At 35.0% G+C, this 18,608-nt stretch overlaps 1 protein-coding gene and 1 non-coding gene across 2 annotated transcripts; both read right to left on the bottom strand.

The window, feature by feature from the left end:
- Nucleotides 1-6,262: 6,262 nt before the first annotated feature.
- Nucleotides 6,263-7,187, bottom strand: LOC131158281 (protein THYLAKOID ASSEMBLY 8, chloroplastic). The gene has a single exon (XM_058113030.1). The coding sequence runs from the start codon at nucleotides 7,077-7,079 to the stop codon at nucleotides 6,363-6,365; it is 717 nt and encodes a 238-aa protein (XP_057969013.1). The 5' UTR covers nucleotides 7,080-7,187; the 3' UTR covers nucleotides 6,263-6,362.
- Nucleotides 7,188-7,238: 51 nt separating this feature from the next.
- TRNAS-CGA (transfer RNA serine (anticodon CGA)) lies at nucleotides 7,239-7,320 on the bottom strand. Its single transcript has one exon. It is a non-coding gene; the product is annotated as a tRNA-Ser (tRNA).
- Nucleotides 7,321-18,608: the final 11,288 nt, after the last annotated feature.

The following is an 18,608-nucleotide window of genomic DNA, read 5'->3' as shown; positions in this document are numbered from 1 at the left end:
GCTTATTCAGACTCATTTATAAACTTACTTTAAGCTTTTGTAAGAGTTTGTTGATTGATTCATTTGAAAGCTTAGATAGAAGCAATGTTTACCTCACCATATATCAACTAAACTTAATTTGCCTCGACCTCTTTGATACTTTAATGTATAAGTTTGAATATGTTAAGGTTAGGTAGAGTCAAAATCATGACTTTGATCACCTAAGGAATAAAGGAAAAACGGTTTGGAGGAAATGGAATGTACTCTAGAAAAACACTCTGATACTTATATCAATGAACGTCCAACTAATGCACAAAAGTTGTGTCTGCATCCGAACTTTACCATAATCAACAAGATCTGGGGGCAGAGGACGTTGATCCGTAGGTTTGGTACCACACGAAGGGGTCCAAAGGGCTCATTGGTGGCTGGAGTTCCTATGTAATAAAAAAAAAAAAAAATCGGATGTCTTACCTTTCTTGTGAAGTCTTTTTTTACAGACATTCGGATACCTTCTTATTAATTTCCTTCTTAATGAAAATTTATTTTGATCATGTGGATTACGTTTTGACTATGGATATGTTATTAGAGAATAAAGATTGGTATTCTATTCCTTTGCCTTAATTAATAGGCACTACATCTTTTCTATTAATCTTTTGACTCCTTTTCCTTTTTTAGTCTTAATACCGAGTTTAATGTTGGGGCCTTTTTTTAGGTTATATCATTATTTTTACTTTTTAATTTATTTTAATTATTTATTTTTTTGGTAAAAGAATGCGGCAAGTCTATTTATTTATTAATAAACCCTCACTTTTTGCGGAGAAATACCGTGGTTACAAGTTAAAACCAACCAACCAACCAAATTAAGACAAACAAAATTAAACATAACTAACAAATGAGATAAAAACATAAAAACAACCAAAAATAAAACGAAATATACCAAACGAAACTCTAGAGATTAACTAACAACGAACAGAAACAAGACCTCACCTATCCATTCAAAGGATACCTTTCAGGTAACGTGATAGAAGGTGTTGTTTTTCGTAGATTACATTATTTCTTATTTCTTATTTCTCCTTCTTTAGCAAGAAAATCGGCCGCACTATTGTCTTCCCTATATTGATGCATCACCATGACATTCACTCCTTCTAACTCTGCCACGAGCTCCTCCCAAAATTCTCAAAGATACCACAAAGTACATCTACCTTTCCGAAACCAATCAACTACAATTCACGAGTCACTTTCAATAATCACATTAACATAATGCAAACATTTACACAAACGAATCCCTTCCCTAATTGCTTTTAATTCTGTACTATTATTTGTACCATTGCCAAAATAACTTGAAAAAGCGACTTTTATCATGCCATGGTAATCCCGAATAATTCCTCCACCTCTTGAAGTACCCGGATTGCCCCTACAACTTTCATCACAATTAAGTTTTATCCACCTTACTGGAGGTTTAACCCATGAAATAATTTTTCCAGACCTATTGCAAACTTCATGATGCTTAATTTAAAACTCATTCAAAATCTTAATGTCCGACTTCTTCAATTTTTAAAAAGAAATTGTGCTCTTAGTAATAAAACTAACCCAGAATCGAATACTTCTTCACATCTGGTCTGCACTTTGATAAATTCCTTCCATTCTCGCTTTACTTTTTAATAATTATAAAAATCTATATTTTATTTTACTTTTCTATATTGAAAATGATATTTTATTAATTTTCAAATGTTCTATACAGATAGTAGAAAATTGAAAAATAAGGTGATATATTTGTAATTATTTTTAAACAAAAATGAAAAATAAAACTAATATTCGCAATTGAACATTCCACAATATTTTTTTGCTTTTTCTATAGAATTGCTACAAAATTAGAAAATACGATGTCATTTTTATGATCATTAAAATTTTTTTAAAAATAAAAAATATTTTCCACAACTAAAACCTTAGAAGTTTAAGGGTTTGTTCACTTGTGAAAATTATATTTATTTTTAAAATTTCAAATAATCATAAAAATATAACTCTTTTCATGTTTCCAATTTTTTTCATAGACAACACAAAATTTAGAAGAAAATAAAAGTGAAAGTTTTAACTTGTCCATTTGTAATTCTTTGAAAATTTTGAAATCAAATTAAGGCTATTTTTTTTTTTTACAACAGAACAAATTCTATGTGTTTTGAATCTCTATATTAGCAACTAGTAAAATTGTGCCATTAAAAGCATTTGGGATGACCTAATTTTTTGTAATTGATAGTAATCAAAAGTTTATATATATATATATATATATATATATATATATATATATATATATATATATTGATTACATAGGAACTCCAGCCACTAACAAGCCCTTCGAACCCTTGGTGCGGCACCAAAACTACAGATCAGAGTTCTCCGCCCCCAGGTCTTGCTGATCAGGGCAAAATTCAGAATGTGGACACGGCTTCTGTGCATCAGTTGGATGTTCGATCAACCCGACCCCCAGGACACATCTCCATTACCATCCACGGTCCCCGCTGGCTCACAGAGAACTCTCACCATCCATGGTCTCCGCTGGGTCACGGAGCAAACTTTCACCATCCACGGTCCCCACTGACTCATAGAGAACTCTCACCATCTACGATCCCCACTGGCTCACAGAATAAACACTTACCATCCACCGGTACCGCTGGCTCTGTGAGTGTATCTACCTGGAATTGAACCCCCGATACTCCTTCTTACTTGTTGATGTCTTTCCACCGCGTCATACCGGTGAGGGCAAAGTTTATATATATTTTAAATTAGTGGTTAACAATTGATAAAATTTGGAAACTATGAATTCTTTCAATCACAATAGCAATAATAACAACAAGCATTGCAACTATAAGCAATAACATAAATTGCATACATGTCCTCAATTGTCTTAGAAAAGACTTTTGAGGTCGTAATTATTTTAGTAATTTAAGCGTTTAGTAATTTTTATTACTTAAGAGACACGAATTTGCATGCCTTTCTTCTAAATATATTGGTGGTTGCAAAAAATTAATGAATATACAAAAATGTACCAACAAAGATTCCAAATAATAAATTTTTTAATCATTGCACTTTATTATGATATCACATCGGATGTGTATTAGATAAATTAGGCTAACAAGGATGTCAAAATTGGGTAGGAGAGCCTCTTATGATCCCACATTGGATGTGTACTAGGGAGCTCTTAGGCTTATAAGGAGGCTTTGAGCTCCAACTAAGTTAGATGCCTTTTATAGGATAAACCTATGAGGTTAGTGGGCCAAAATTGACAATACCTCATTAGAGTTGGGTCCAGGACTGTTATATTAGGTATCAGATCATGTGAATGGATCATACATGGAGGTGTAAGCTACTTTGATGAGGGCGTCAGAGATAAGGCAGGAGAGCTTGTCGTGGTTCTCATATTAAATGTGTACTAGGAAGATCACATTGACGAAGACGTCAGAAATCGGACGAGAGAGCCTATCATGGTCTTACATTGGATGTGTATTAGGGAAATCATGCTGACGAGGATGTTAGAGATTGGGCAGGAGAGTCTCTCACGATCTCACATCAGATGTGTACCAAAAGCCAATGAGCTAAAACGAATAATACCTTATTGGAGTTAGATCTAGGACCATTACACGTCCAAACGCAACACCCATCCTTATCAATTCAATATGGTCAAAAAAGAAAAATGTTGATTGCCTGGAATGGTGTATTCCCAAAAAGGGAGGATGAATAGGGTATTTAAAATTTTTTAGGTCAATTTATCCCTATTTTAATTTCACAAACAGTATTTCAGAACCTAAGGTCTTTCTAAGCAATTACAAAACCCACCAATATTTAATCATTCAAATATGTAAAACAAATGTAACAATCACAACGGATTAAATATGAGCATGCAAATACTGAAAGTAAAGAGAGAAAGGAAGAGAGAGCACAAATACAAGATTTGTTATCGAGGTTCGGTCAAATCTACCTATGTCCCCACCTCAAGCTAACTCGCTTGAGTATCCACTATTCCGCTCCTTAAAATTAGGTAGAGCTCCTTGTTACAATCCGTTTCTTACCAGGGCGAAGCTTCCATTTACAATTCGCTTCTTACCAGGGCGAAACTTCCCTTTACAATCCACTGCTTCCACACGAGACATAGCTACCTCTCCATGGTTCACAACCCGAACCGTGAATACAAATGATGTGAAATATTTTTCGTATAAGAATGTGCTTCTATAATAAGTAAAGATGTACAATTTTAAAGCACTATATGCACTCTCACATGATTTGTAGATTGAAGTTCGGAAGAGTATTTGATTTTCCTCTCAAAATATTTTTCAAATAAATGAATGAGAGTATGGAAAATGATTTTCTTTTTTTAAATGATCTTTATAAATCAAAGAGCCTCTCAAGCAATTATATATGAGTTAATATATGCTCAAGGCTTCCAAGGATTGCTCAAAAAGTTTTCTCAAAAAATAATATTCAAAAATAAGAGTAAGAGAAAATAATTTTTTCCCCAAGATTGACCTTTGAAAATATATCACATGAGCAAGATGACTTTCAAGCAAATATATATATAAGAATGAATATATGCTTAAGCCTTGCTTGTGTAACCCAAAAGAATTTCCCCAAGAATATTTTCAAGTAGAAGAGTAGGAGAAATTTGATGTGCAAAAATGAGCTCCCAAATGAATGCTTCTTCAAAAACTCAAAAGCAATAAAAAATCTTTCCCAAGAAAATGATTTTCTAGAATAAGAGTATGGGAGAGAAAATGAGAGTGAATGCTCTTGGATTTGCCCAACAATGAAATTGAATGATATGAGCTTGGCCAAAGTGTATTCAAATGCTTTAGGGTTGGTATTTATAGCCATTTTGGAGATATAACCATTTTATAGCCGTTGAGATATTAAAATATAATTCAATTTGAAAACTAATCGTTTTTCATCCGTTGGGGCGCTTTTTACGCGGACATCTTTTAGTTTTTCAAACATAACTTTTTTTATACAACTTCAAATGGAACTTTCTTAGTATTAACAGAAAGTTAAGAGAAAATTCCACAACTTTCATGTTGAATACTTTTTAATATAAGGAGTGATTGATTGATAAAATCACTCATCAATGAGACGAATGATACATGAAGGAAATTTTTCCGACACCCTTTAGTATTTTGGGTATAACTTTTTCTATACAACTCTAAATTGAATGTTCTTGGTATCTACAAAAAGTTAAGAGAAAATCCCACAATTTTCTATTAGAAACTTTTTAAGATAAGAAGTTTTTGATAGAGAAAAGTGCTCATCAATGCGACGGAAGAAATATGAAGGGATTTTTTTTTTTTTTTAGAAACTTGTTTTGGAAAAATGTTTTCATGAAAAATTTAGGCCCCTAAGGTCAATCTAAGATCTTGGTCATTTTGTGAGAGCTTCAATTTTAAATTATGTAAGCATGCATGCACAATTAAATCCTAATTACCATTACAATACAACTTGAGAAAATAAACAAAAATCTTTATGCTCTACTCTTTTGAAATTACATGGAATGCGCCAAATGGTGTGTGCGTTTAAGTGCTTCTCGACTTCCATTTCTCATCTGTCATCTACGTTTAGAAAAATGAATATGCTCATATACTTAACACACAGATGAGATACTATAATTTATCATAATCAAAACAGAGATTAGATTCAAAAAATCAACATTAATTGTTGTTGGAACCACTATTTTCACTTTTTGGTGTCATACTTTGACATCGATCAAAGTTATAGATTGTAAATAATTATGGATAGTTAATTATCTTTAATCTTATCAATAAAAAGCAAGTAGTTTTGCCATTATGCCTTCCTTCAATAAATGTACGACTCTTCTAAAGATAAAAAGACTTTAAAATCAAGCACATTAAAAGGAAAACAAATAAAATACTTCAAACCTTTCAAAACTATTTTATAATTTTATTAAACATATTCTCAAATACTCCCGTTGTAAGTCATTCGTATTCTTCAACTTGTCACTTAAGTCACATATTATATAGTTCACGAACAATAAAAAATTATAGATTATATTATCTATCACATTTAATCATTGTACTTACTTGAAAAATAATCATTTTATTCCATTTCATCTCATTTTTAGTTGCATCTTAACTTCTTGTTAAGTAATATGAGAGAAATGTTTTGTTTTTATTTTTATTTTTATTTTACTTTTTCTTTCTAAATTGATAGAAATTGTTTTTTTTTTTTTAAATTGTTCACCTTACAATTCACATGTATTTTCATCTCTCCCACAAATTTAGTACTATTTTGTTTCCCCGAAAAACATGCAAATAACATTGTGAACTTTCAAAATACAAACTTCTAAAATACAAATTAACAACATTTAAATTATCAAATTTACAAAATTAAACTTCCAATATCTCCAAATTTCCCTTCAACAATCTAACATATTCCCTCACAACCTCATCCGCAACCCCAACTTCACCAAGTCTCCTTAAACCCTTACTCAAAACCCTAACCACAATCTCATTCCCCACCCAGTCGGACCCCCACCCGCTCCTCTTCATCATCCCGTAAATCCTCACCGCCGATCCCACCCTGTCCGCGCCGAGCACCGCCCGGAGCACCTGAACGATGCCCTTATCGTCGCAGGGGATGGACCCTTCGCCCTCCGCTTCCAGATCGCAGATCAGACCGTCAATTTCCTCCCGCATCCGGTTCCTTCCCATTGCCGCCACCAAAACGGCGTACAGAGAGAGGTCGGTGCGGTACCAGGGCTCCGATCGGACGACGGAGAAAACGTCAGCGGCGAGGCCGCACTGGTTCTGCCGGAGGAGCTCCTTGAAGGCGGCGATGAGGTCGGATTTAACGAGGCGGGGGAAGCTCTTGGAGAGGACGTCGGGGACCTTCGCCGGATTGGATCTGTGGGCGCGTTTTAGGGCTTGGATGGCGAGGATTGCTTCGGTGCTGAGGACGCGACCCTTCACGAGTGGTCCGCGGTTGTCCCGGGGGCCGCACTGGACGGGGAAGGAGGTTCTGGTGGTGGTGGAGGGCTTGGGATTTGAACTGGAAGGGTAGGGAGGGGAGAGGAAGGGGAGGTTTGTGCACAGAGAGGAAGCCATTGAAGATGGAAAAGGAGTGGAGCGTCGGAAGTGGTGACGGTTTCTTGAGGAGGAAATTTAATAGGAAATGGAAAATTATTGGGAGAAAAACTGGAATTGGAAGTGGGAAAGGACAATGGAAATTTCCTATGGGAAATGGTAAAAAAAGCGGGAAAATTGCGTCGACAGCAGGATTCGAACCTGCGCAGGCAAAGCCCAACAGATTTCGAGTCTGTCTCCTTAACCACTCGGACATATCGACGCTTGCTGAATGCATAACTGTATATTAATAATCTAACTCCTACTTCCTCGTTGAAATCACTCTTTCTCGTTGTCTCAACTCCATAAAATTTAATTCATTTCTTGCCGAGCCAAAAAGGAAAAAAAAACTCATTTCTTGAGGGATTCTCCATTTGAAGCCTTTTGATTTTGTTGGTAGATAATGTTTATGGCCAAAATGATGCACATTTGAACCACAAGACAACACTTTCAAACAAGGAAAATCCAATAGGTTCTTGGCCACTAAGCATGTCACCTACCTACGTCTTCATGGAAGCAACCCGAAGGTAGAGCCCCAAATCTAGCCATCATTGGCTTATTACTAGTGTTGAGAATTGCATTTGAAAATTGAATAAATGATAGGTGTTTATATGTATAGTTAAGCGCAAAATGAATGACTTCAGTTTTTTAGTCAAGTTGGTATTCACCATATATTTTAAGCCAACTCATGAGGATTTTTCATTCCCAAGTGGTACTAGAACCAATGGTGTGTACCTTTGGACGAGTGACATTATAAAGTTGAGGTGTGAAATTATTCTCCTAACGTGTTATCAGTTGGAGGACTAAGTTCCTAACAAGACTAATAAGAATCATCTAAACCTAGTAGTTGAGACTTAAATGGTTAGGACGTGAAAAGTAAGATTAATTTGAATGCACTTAAGGTGCGTCATAAGACTCATTTGAGCAATTGTTGGAGAATTGGATTTACTCAAGGAGGAGAACAATTTGATTTGGGCTCAAATGTTCATGCATGTGTTCTTGCAAATATAAATTTTCAAAAGAGTTGGTTGCATGAGTTAGTGTATTACAATTAGTAACAACTTCCATTCAGTGGGAAATGATTTAACCTCACAAGTGAAGAAATAATTATTGAGAATCGCACTTGCAAATTTGTACCACATAAAAAAAATTGAGTAGATAATAGATGTTTATATGCATGGTTGAGCCTAAGACCTAATGACTTTAACTATTGCATCAAAGTGGTTTCACCCATATATATCAAACCTACCTATAAGGATCCCTCAATCCTATCAACTAGTCGTGTCATCTTTCGAGCCCCCAATAAGAACCTATGCTTCATCTTTAGGTGGGCCTTCTAGTTGTGGTTTCTTCTTCTTCTTCTTCTTCTTCTTTTTTTTGAGGGTCAGCCTTAACCTCCACTTTATTCTTATAATTGTAATTGATGAATTGTTGTTGCCTTTCTACTTGCCTTTAGCCTCTAAAGTTTCTATTACTATGTCATGGGAAGAGATGGATTCTCTATTTTTCATTCACTAGCCGAAGTACCAATCTTGCGAACACTGACTTCTAGGTGGTTATTAGGCCGATTATAATGTTACTTTCATTCATCTCCAATAATGGGAAAATGCCCTTGACTTCTCCAAAAACTTTAGGCTCTTTTGATACAATCTTCATGGAGATATTCCCTTTTATCATTTACTTCATGTATCTTAATTGCTCTTTAGGCAATTGGCTTTCCTTTCTTGTATGGCTAGACTAGCACCCAAGGACCTGACATTTTGATAAATCATTTGGGCAACCTCATGGCTACCTTTGGGAAATGATTCTTATCAACTTTCATCACCTCCTTATTCTTTTCAAGAGCTTGATGTATCCCAATGCCTTTTAGATATGGTTCATTAACACTAAATAATTAGCACCAACATGATTTACAAGTAGGTCACTTGAGATACTTGTTACCTTGCATTTCACTAGTAGGGGCTACTACACAACCTTTGGCCAATTTCATATGGGCATCTTCTAGGAGTCTTCAAAAGTATCCTCAACTTTGATTATGTCAAGGCTACACTACTGCCCCTAACTTTTTCGATGAAGTCTTGAATTTATTGTGTTTCGTATGACCATCTAAATACTTAGGATGAATGAGTGGCAAAACATTCACAAGCTTAGCCAAGTTTAAATTTGGTTGCATTTGTTAGGGATTTATACTGAAATACATGTTTTATGTAATTGATTTTAGTATTTATTAATAACTTCAGTTATTCCATTTTAATGAGAATCTTTGTGAGCAATTGTAGAGACCCAGAAAATAGAAATAATAAGAAAAAAATAGAGAAAAGAAGGAATTTGGTTTGTTGTAGACCAAACCGTTGACGGTTTGGTGGGGGAGGTGAGCATTGCACACATATACACCAACACCCCCCCCCCCCCCTCTTTCAATGTCCACCTACACTCTTGAACCAATACCAAGAGCATCCCGATGCATTTGGAAGTCAAAACTACCCAATGCTTTGGGGGAGATATCTGCATAATTATCGTCTGTTGGACAATACTTCATCTTAACAACCTCATCCTTAATGAGTTCTCGTATGTAGTGATACCGAATCTCAATGTGCTTGGTTCTTGCATATAACATCGGGTTCTTGCTGATAGCTGTGCAACTTTGATTGTCACAGTGAATCAGAGTTGCAACATATATTGTTATCCCAATATCAGTAAGAAGTTTTCTTATCCAAATAGCTTCACATGAAATGAAACAAGTTGGCTTGTACTCGGCTTCTCTAGATGATAGCGACACTGTTGGCTGCTTCTTACTTGTCCAAGAGATAATTCCATTCCCAAAGAGAAAATAATATCCAGAAACTGACTTTCTGGAATCAATATCTCCTGCCCAATCAGAGTCATAATATCCAATTAGGGAGTTCCCTGGTGTATAAGAGATGCCAAAATGAGGAGTCCCTTTTATATACTTGAGGACCCTCATTCCAGCCTTCCAATGAATTTCTCGTGGCTTATTTGCAAATCAACTCAGAATACCAACTGCAAAACTGATATTGGGCCTTGTGTTGCATAAGTACACCAAACTCCCAATTAGGCTTCTGTATCTCTTTTTATCAATAAATGGAGAGGGATCTTTAATGGAGAGCTTAATGTTTACTTCTATTGGAGTAACCATTGAAGTGCATTCTACCATCCCAAATGTCTTCAATAACTCTTGAGCATATCGTTGCTGAGAAATAATAATTTCTCTTGGATGCTACCACACTTCAATGCCTAAGAAGAAGTGGAGTAACCCCAAGTCTGTCATCTCAAATTATGAGCATAGGCCTTCATGAATATTGTTGATCTTCTCCTCGTGGTCACTTGTAAGCACAAGATCATCCACATATAGTACAATTATTACATACATCTAATGCTCCTTCAGTACATATAAATTTGCATCAGAAGTACTTCTACAAAATCCATAATTGGTGAAGAAAGAATTAATCCTCTAGTACCAAGCTTTGGGGGCTTGTTTCAGCCCATACAATGCTTTCTTCAAACTACACACTTTGTTGTCTGAAATTTGGAAATTTAAATCTAGGTGATTGCATCACATAAACATTCTCTTTAAGATGACCATTAAGGAATGCAGACTTCACGTCCATTTGAAATAAAACCCAGCTTCGGTGTGCAGTAGTAGCCAAAACCAAACAGATTGTTTCTATGCGAGTTGTTGGTGCAAAAGATTTAGTAACATCAAAACCTTCCACCTGAGAAAATCCTTATGCGACAAGGCGTGCTTTGTACTTCTCTAAAGTACCATCAGCTTTATATTTTACCTTCCATATCCACTTTGTGCCAATTACCTTTCTATGAGAGGGATGATCCACAATCTCCCAAGTATCATTTTTCATGATACTTTCATATTCAGCTTCCATAGTCGTTCTTCGCTTCGGATCAGCCAGCACTTCATCTAGGCTACTTGGTTCCTTAATTGTATTGATTATATAAGCCATTAAGGTCATATTTACCAAGTGTTCTAATGATTGTTGTTGTTCTTCTATTCTTTTCGACCTTCGAGGTCCATGAGGTTGTAAACTTTGATTCACAGGTTCTGGATTGCCTTCGTCAAAGAGCTGTTATACCCACCTGGGGTGTGGCTTCTGAACAGGTGTTACTGGTACAAAAGGCTGATTTTGAATTTTTTTCATCATTCACCTCAATCTGCTACTCTTAGTGAGACATATGGTGGGTTACTTTATCTGTTGATGATAAAGTGGGCCGATCTCTATCTCCCACTGAGTGTGGTCCTTCATCAAATACCACATCTCGGCTTGTGACGATCTTCTTTACCTCTACATTATACTGATGAAATGTCTTTGATTCTGTACTGTATCCCAAGAAGATGCACTTTCGACTCTTATCTTTTAACTTCCTTCGACTGTCATCTAGAACATGCACAAAACATCTGCAACCAAATGTTTTAGATGAGAAACGGAGGGTTTCTTACTAGAGTAAGCCTTGTGAGATGTTTTGTTGCTAAGCCTTGTGAGATGTTTTGTTGCCCAAAGATTTAGTGAAGCATCGCTTGAAGATATACACTACTATATTAATAACTTTTGCCCAAAACGATTTTAGAAGGTCTTGTGCCTTCATCATTGCTCTGGCCATCTCCATCACAGTGCAATTTTTCTGTTCCACAATGCCATTCTGCTGTGGAGTTTTTGGTGCTGACAATTGGCGCTTAATGCCAAATGCACTACAATAATTGTTGAACTCCCTTAATGTGAACTCGCCTCCTCGATCTGTTAAAAGTTTCTTTAACTACAAACTTGTCTCATTTTCAACAAGTTTATGCCACACCTTAAATTTTACAAAAGCCTCAGCCTTATCACGAAGAAAGTACACCCGCATCTTTCTACTATAATCGTCGACTAACAGCATAAAATAGAAAGATCCTTCTAGTGCAGGAGTAGTCATTTTACCACAGAGATCTGCATGTACCAGCTCTAGAGGAAGCTTTGATTTGTTGTTGCTCTGTTGTGGAAATGACATATGATGTTGCTTGCCCAACATACAAGCTTCACAAGGCTCTACAGTATCAACTACTACAGGCAGATCAACCACCATTTCCTTTCTCTGCCTTTTCTTCAAAACTGTATAGAAGATGTGTCCAAACCTTTCATGCCAAAGTTTGCTTGTTGTATCTCTAGTTGTTGCGGCAAGTGCCACAAACTCATATAGGTTATTCTTTCAAAACCTTCGCCTACAATGCTGCCACTGTTATCAATGATCTCAACTTTTTTTTTTTTTTCATAAATCGTACTTCATAGTCACGGTCAATAATAGCAGCTACAGATAAAAGATTCCTCTTAATTTGAGGAACATAAAGGACATCTGAAAGAGTTTTACCTTGACCATTCGTGGTTTTTAAGGAAATGGATCCAATGCCCTTTATTGGACACTTTGCATTATTTCCAACAATCACATTCATAGTTTCATGTAGAGGCTTAAGGGAATCATACCAGTCCTTTTTGCTGGTTATGTGTCAGGTGCTCCACTGTCAAGTACCCATGAGCAATCTCCTAGTACTGTTTGAGCAGTTGAGCACATTTCTTCTGTAGCCATGAAAATATCTAATTTTCGTTTAGAACAATTTGCTACCTGTATGACATTCCACGTAGGCTTCAACATGTTGTTCTTTTCATCGTAGATACACTTTCTGCAATCCTTGGATGCATGCCCCTTTTTGTTGTAGTAGTATCACGTACCAAAAAATCTCTTTTTGTTCTTTCCTTTCTTCTTTTCAACATTATTGTCCTTGCCTTTGATCTTCATGGTGAAAGCACTACTGCTTTCATTTTCTCTAGTTCTCAGCCTCATATCCTCCTCTAACAGTAAAGCATAGAATTCCTTAAAGATTAGTGCAGGAGTTCTAATCTTTGTGTTAAGAGCAGTTAACATACTATCATATTTTGATGGCAGCACTTGAATACATCTTCGAGCTAACTCCTCACTGGTCTTTGCTATGGCCACTGCTGCCATCTGATCACACAAATTTTTGATTCTGGCGAAGCATACTTCTGCCAATTCTCCGTCATGTAGCTTTAAGTTTTGAATGCGTGTTTGGCTCCTTGTTTCATATTGATTCTTTAGACCATTCCAAGCATTTATAGCCTTGGATGTATGCTGGATCAATGTAAGTACGAAATTGGATACACTTGTGACAATAACACAAAGTGCATCTGCATTTTGCCTCTTCCATGCTTTGACGAGGGTAGCATCTGTAGGGATGATAACCTTAGGATTGGTGGGATCAGGCGTGCCAATCGGTTTTGGATCCATACCTTGATTTGTATCAAGCAGTTCATATGAATCAAAATAGCACTCATTTTGAACTTCCACAAAGTGTAGTTCGTTCCGTCTAGCTTTCCTTTTGTGAATACTGGTGGACGTATCCGAAGTGTTGGTGGAGATGCAGTAGCTGAAGATGAAGTTCCTGCCATTGCAAAATCTCAACAATTATAGTTGTTTCTTCTTAGTAGCCTTCATCTCTGATACCATGTAGAATAACAACACTAAGATCTGTTTTGAAGAAACAATTAAAGAGATAACACAAAGTTTTATTACAACAATCTGTCTAACCATGCACTCACTAAATGAGCTTCAATGGCGAAATGACAACAAATAGAAAAACAAAAGAGGACACAATCTTGAAGTCGAGATGTGTGTAGTGCTTCGGTGGGGGGGGGGGGGGTCTTATTTATAGCCTTTGGTCCGTGGAAGAAGCACATGGGTGGCTCACCTACCATGGTAGGTGGTGGTAGCTCACCTACCATAGACGACTTTGACATTAGAGGCCGACTTTGACATTAGTGGTTGTCTTTAACATTAGTGGTTGTATTTGACATTAGTGGCTATCTTTAACATACCGTCCCCATCGTTCACACTAGATAGGCCATACCGTCTCGAGGGGCGTTGCCCCCATATCCCCTATTAGGGGCGCTGCCCCCGAACCTCTGTGTCTCGGAAGGGAACATATTTTGTCTTCGTGGTACCATTGCGGTCTACCGCTTCAACCTCATATGAGCCACATATCAAGTAAGTGTGCCAATTAACTCGTAGGAGGTGGACATTGCATACATATACACCAACATAGACTTGGGGAAATGTGAATATGATTATAATTCTAGGGTTGAGTTGATTGAACTGAGGTAATTCTTAACCTCACATAAATTAAAACAAGCTCACATAAATCCTTAACCAAAATTAAATTCAAAAACTAGGTAATTCCCATCTCAAGATATCTTGTACTCTGTTAATATTTTATCTTTGGAAAAATATATTAATTTGTAAGTGATATCTTGGTGTAGTAATCAAATGTTGGTAATTAGAATATGTTGAATAATAAATCTTCCATTGGGCCGAATTATTATTCACATGTTAAATAAACCAAAAAATTATCACGCATTTATTACCATAGGTGCACATGCAATTCTGTCAAAAAAAATTTATCTTCCTTTGGGCCGATCAATTTTTACATACGTTATACGCACACAAGCCGTTTATATTTTAAAACAAAATTGATTGCCACAGGAGTGGTCACTTTGACGACTTGCTGTTTTAATCAACTTTGTTTCAAAACATATATATAACTTCCATCCTTTGACCATCCTCCCTTTAAAAAAAAAAAAAAAAATGGGCCCAAACCCAAAACGAATTTCATTACTTTAAAAAACTATGGGGCCATACTTTTAATTTGATTCAAATTTACTAAAAGATAAAATAAAAATTCAAATAAAATCTTTATCTCAAAAAATTAATAACTAAATTTAAACTGCAACTAAATATCTCATGATCCCCGCAAAGAACAAAATTTCCAAAAAAGTTATTATTATTATTATTATTATTATTATTCATTATTATTTTTTTGGATTTGAATTTCCAGATTACAAAAAAAAAAAAAAAAAACAAAGATTTATTCAATTCAACGCAAAATTGAGAAACCATTTCCCAATGATTCAACATGAAGCCACTCTGATACCACTTGTCGAAACTTAAAGAGTATTTCTTTAATTGATGAGAACCATCGTCATGACAGAATCAGTCATGTCAAATCATCAAGAACATTAAACTGAATGCGGAAGCATACCTGAATCCATAGCGTTCCAAAATATGTCGAGCTGTGTGGATGGCTTTCCAGATCAACAAGTAATGTCCAGGGAATTCCTTTTGCGCTCTCTATATTCTTTTTTAGCAATGGGATGACAAAAGAGAAATTATAGAACCGTCCATGTGATTTGGGGACCATAACCACTATATGTATAACCGTTGGCCATATATGTGTATTTTTGTTTTCGCCCATCATAATAAACGGAAATAACCATTAAAATATCTACACATTAAAGGTCTATAATCGTTTTGGATACATTGAAGTCCACTATAATCCGAAATAACTGATCACTTTTAAATAGGATCTTTCCTTATTAGACAGTCCACAATACAAAAATGTTTCACATATATGCCCATAATTGAATTTTGATCCAACATCACATCCAAATCATCCAACCAAGGAGAACTAAGAAGTACACGACCAATCTTTATAAGTAGGATTATCACACCAAACATTAGCCAAATATTCACCCTTTTAGTTAGGAACCAAACATATGTTACAAACATATATGATAATGCTATTAACATATATAAGATAGGTCATAAGGCTTTGGATGGGAATTCAGATGAAGTTGCATATAAATGACTCTATTTCTAGAAATCACATTCATAGGACATATTTCATGAAAAACGAATCTGCATACTATTTCGCCATACTTAAGAAAAATGTGGAATGGTTTGATATTATGCTCAGAGTATGACAAAAACCATTTATTTTTCTAGTAAGATATCATCGTGTTGCTAGATCTATTCATATATATTGCACCAATATATCACCAAAAGCTGTAACACAATTTGCCCGCAAAACTTGATCCTAATTTCTCCAAAACTATCTTCAATTCACCATTGAAATTGATTGTTATGCTGAAATGAAACAAAATCACCAAGAAAACTCATAAATTATAGCACAAAATTTGATTTGTGACAATTTCTAGGGTTTTATGCCAAATTATCACGCTTTCTCGCTATATATTGTGTCCACAACCAAAATATCTTTTTATTCTCCTTATAGGTTAAAATATTGGAAATAAAATCCAAAATCTCGTGATTGAAGCAAATTTTCACAAGATGGAAAATTGTAGAAAATTGTGGGAGATTCCTAGTCACTGGTTGCTAGCACGTGGGGTGCGTGTGTTGTCAATGAGGTAACTCCAATGATGAAACTCTAAGCAAGGGTTGAATAGAGAGTGAGGATGCAGTGATGGTTGTTGCATGATGAGAAAGATCAAGAAGTTAGGGTTTCGAAGGGCCAAAAACTTGGAAATATTTTGTTGGCATGTGGGGGGTCCTCCGATGGTTTGCACACTGAAGAAACTTTAGGGTCTAGGGTTTTAGGGGGTTATGTTTTGTTGGTGTGGGTGCTGTTGTAAAATCTAAAATGGAAATTAGGGTTTCAAAAAATGGGACGCATATAGAATTTTCTAAAAAGTCTGGAAATTGCTTTTTAGTGTTCTTTCTATCATTGGAGTTTTAGAATGAAAAAATAAAAGTTTGAACTAGAGAGAGATAGTAGAGAGGGAAAAACATAGAATGAAGATGAAAATAGTGAAGGGAGAACAGGGTGGGAAGAGGAAGAAGAATAGAGAATTAGAGTAAAGGATAGTTCAGATCAACAAACAAGAAAGGAAAGAGAATTGAGAGATATGGGGAGTGAAATAGAGAAAAGGAGAAAAGAAAAAAGAATAAGAAAGAAGGCAGGATACTACTGGGTAGTAGGGGATTGGGACAAAACAGGAGATCAGAAAGAGAATAGAAAGAAGAGAAAGGAGGAAGAAGAAGGGAAAAGGAGAATAGTGAAGGGAAAATGGTTGGACTAAAATAACAGTATGGAGATCGAATTTGGGCTCTGATACCAAATGATGTAAGGGCAACATCAAGGTTCTGTAGCCATGGAAAAGTTAGAAGAGAAAAAGGAAGGGGAGGGGAGGAGAGGGGAGATATGAGGGGGAAATCTCACTTTCAATTCAATTCAACTTCTTCAACTGCCCACAACATGATTTTCACACACGATTTATAAGAAAGCCTTAACACATAAAATTACACACATACCCTTATAAATACATGGATTACAAATAACCCTTTTTTACACAAATAATAAAACAACCTCTCAAATACACATAATCCTATACTAATTAATACTAAACACAACATAAACTACTAACTAAACCCAACAATCCTTGATCAACTTCTTCTTAAGTACTGTCCAACAAAGATCTTCCCAAGGTCTTACTTCTTGTCCTACATTACATACTAATCTATAATTATAAAAGGCATATGCATGCTTTGATGTTGCCAAAACTATGTAATAAAATTGGTCTCATGGTTTCATTTAAACTAGTGCGTGACTTTTGTAAAGCTAATGTATTATCTTCATGAGAAAATCATGTATTTGTTTCTTTTAGGGACATTCGAATCATTAAAGTTCAGAACATTTATATTGAAGGTATAGTAGAAAAGGTTGTAGAATGAAAAATGAGTTACTAGCTTGTAAACTTACAATTGATACAAAAACAAAAGAAAAAAGCATTTGTTGGTCTGCATATGCATTTCTACTCATTAATTATCATTAAGCATATCTAACAAAATAGTTGTACATAGAGGTAATCATCAAATAAAGGGAAATACATAATTTAATTAATTGTAATAATTTAGAAAATGAATAGGAGCAAAATCATTAAATGCTATATTGTAATACTATTTTTGGTCATTTATAGTGATGTCATCCAAACAACAATGATAAGACTCATTTTTAATTGAAAAAAATACTAAATAAAAGTAAAAAAAATTCATGCTTAATTATTGTGAAAAGCGAGGAAAAAATCAAATTTGTTGTAATGTTAAAAAAGTAAAATTTGATTTAATTTATAATTAACATTTAATTCTTCTTAATTTCTAATTATATTAAAATAATTTTTTATTCTTAATAGCATTTGAAATAAAAGAAAATATAATGAAAAATAAATTCTTATTATTTTTTTTCAAAAAACTCATTGATCTAAATAGAGCCTAAATCAATTTCAGCAAATGAATCCGTCTTAGACCCAATGTTTTAATTCAAACTACCAATTAGTGAATGCTAATTTAAGAAAATATATCTTTAATTAGAAAGTTGTTTAAAAATTTTCCAATATCATATATGAAAAACTTCAAAAAAAAAAAAAAATGTTAAAACAAATTTCTTATTCAAATGTTTATTTGGCAAATGTGTTTGCCAAAATCTTATTATAGGAAATCTGCGAAGGAGTCTAATACTTTAAATGCAAATCTTACTCGAGCTTATTTATAAGTTTCATGAATTATCTTTAAATTTTTTTTTTCTAAAATAATACACACATTTAAATTCAGAACACATCCTTCCTTAAACATTCATGGAGG

The sequence above is a fragment of the Malania oleifera genome, chromosome 6 (assembly GCF_029873635.1).
Source record: "Malania oleifera isolate guangnan ecotype guangnan chromosome 6, ASM2987363v1, whole genome shotgun sequence".
Taxonomy (NCBI): Eukaryota; Viridiplantae; Streptophyta; class Magnoliopsida; order Santalales; family Ximeniaceae; genus Malania; species Malania oleifera.
Note: the sequence above shows the minus strand (reverse complement) of the source record. Positions and strands in the feature narration are given on the sequence as shown.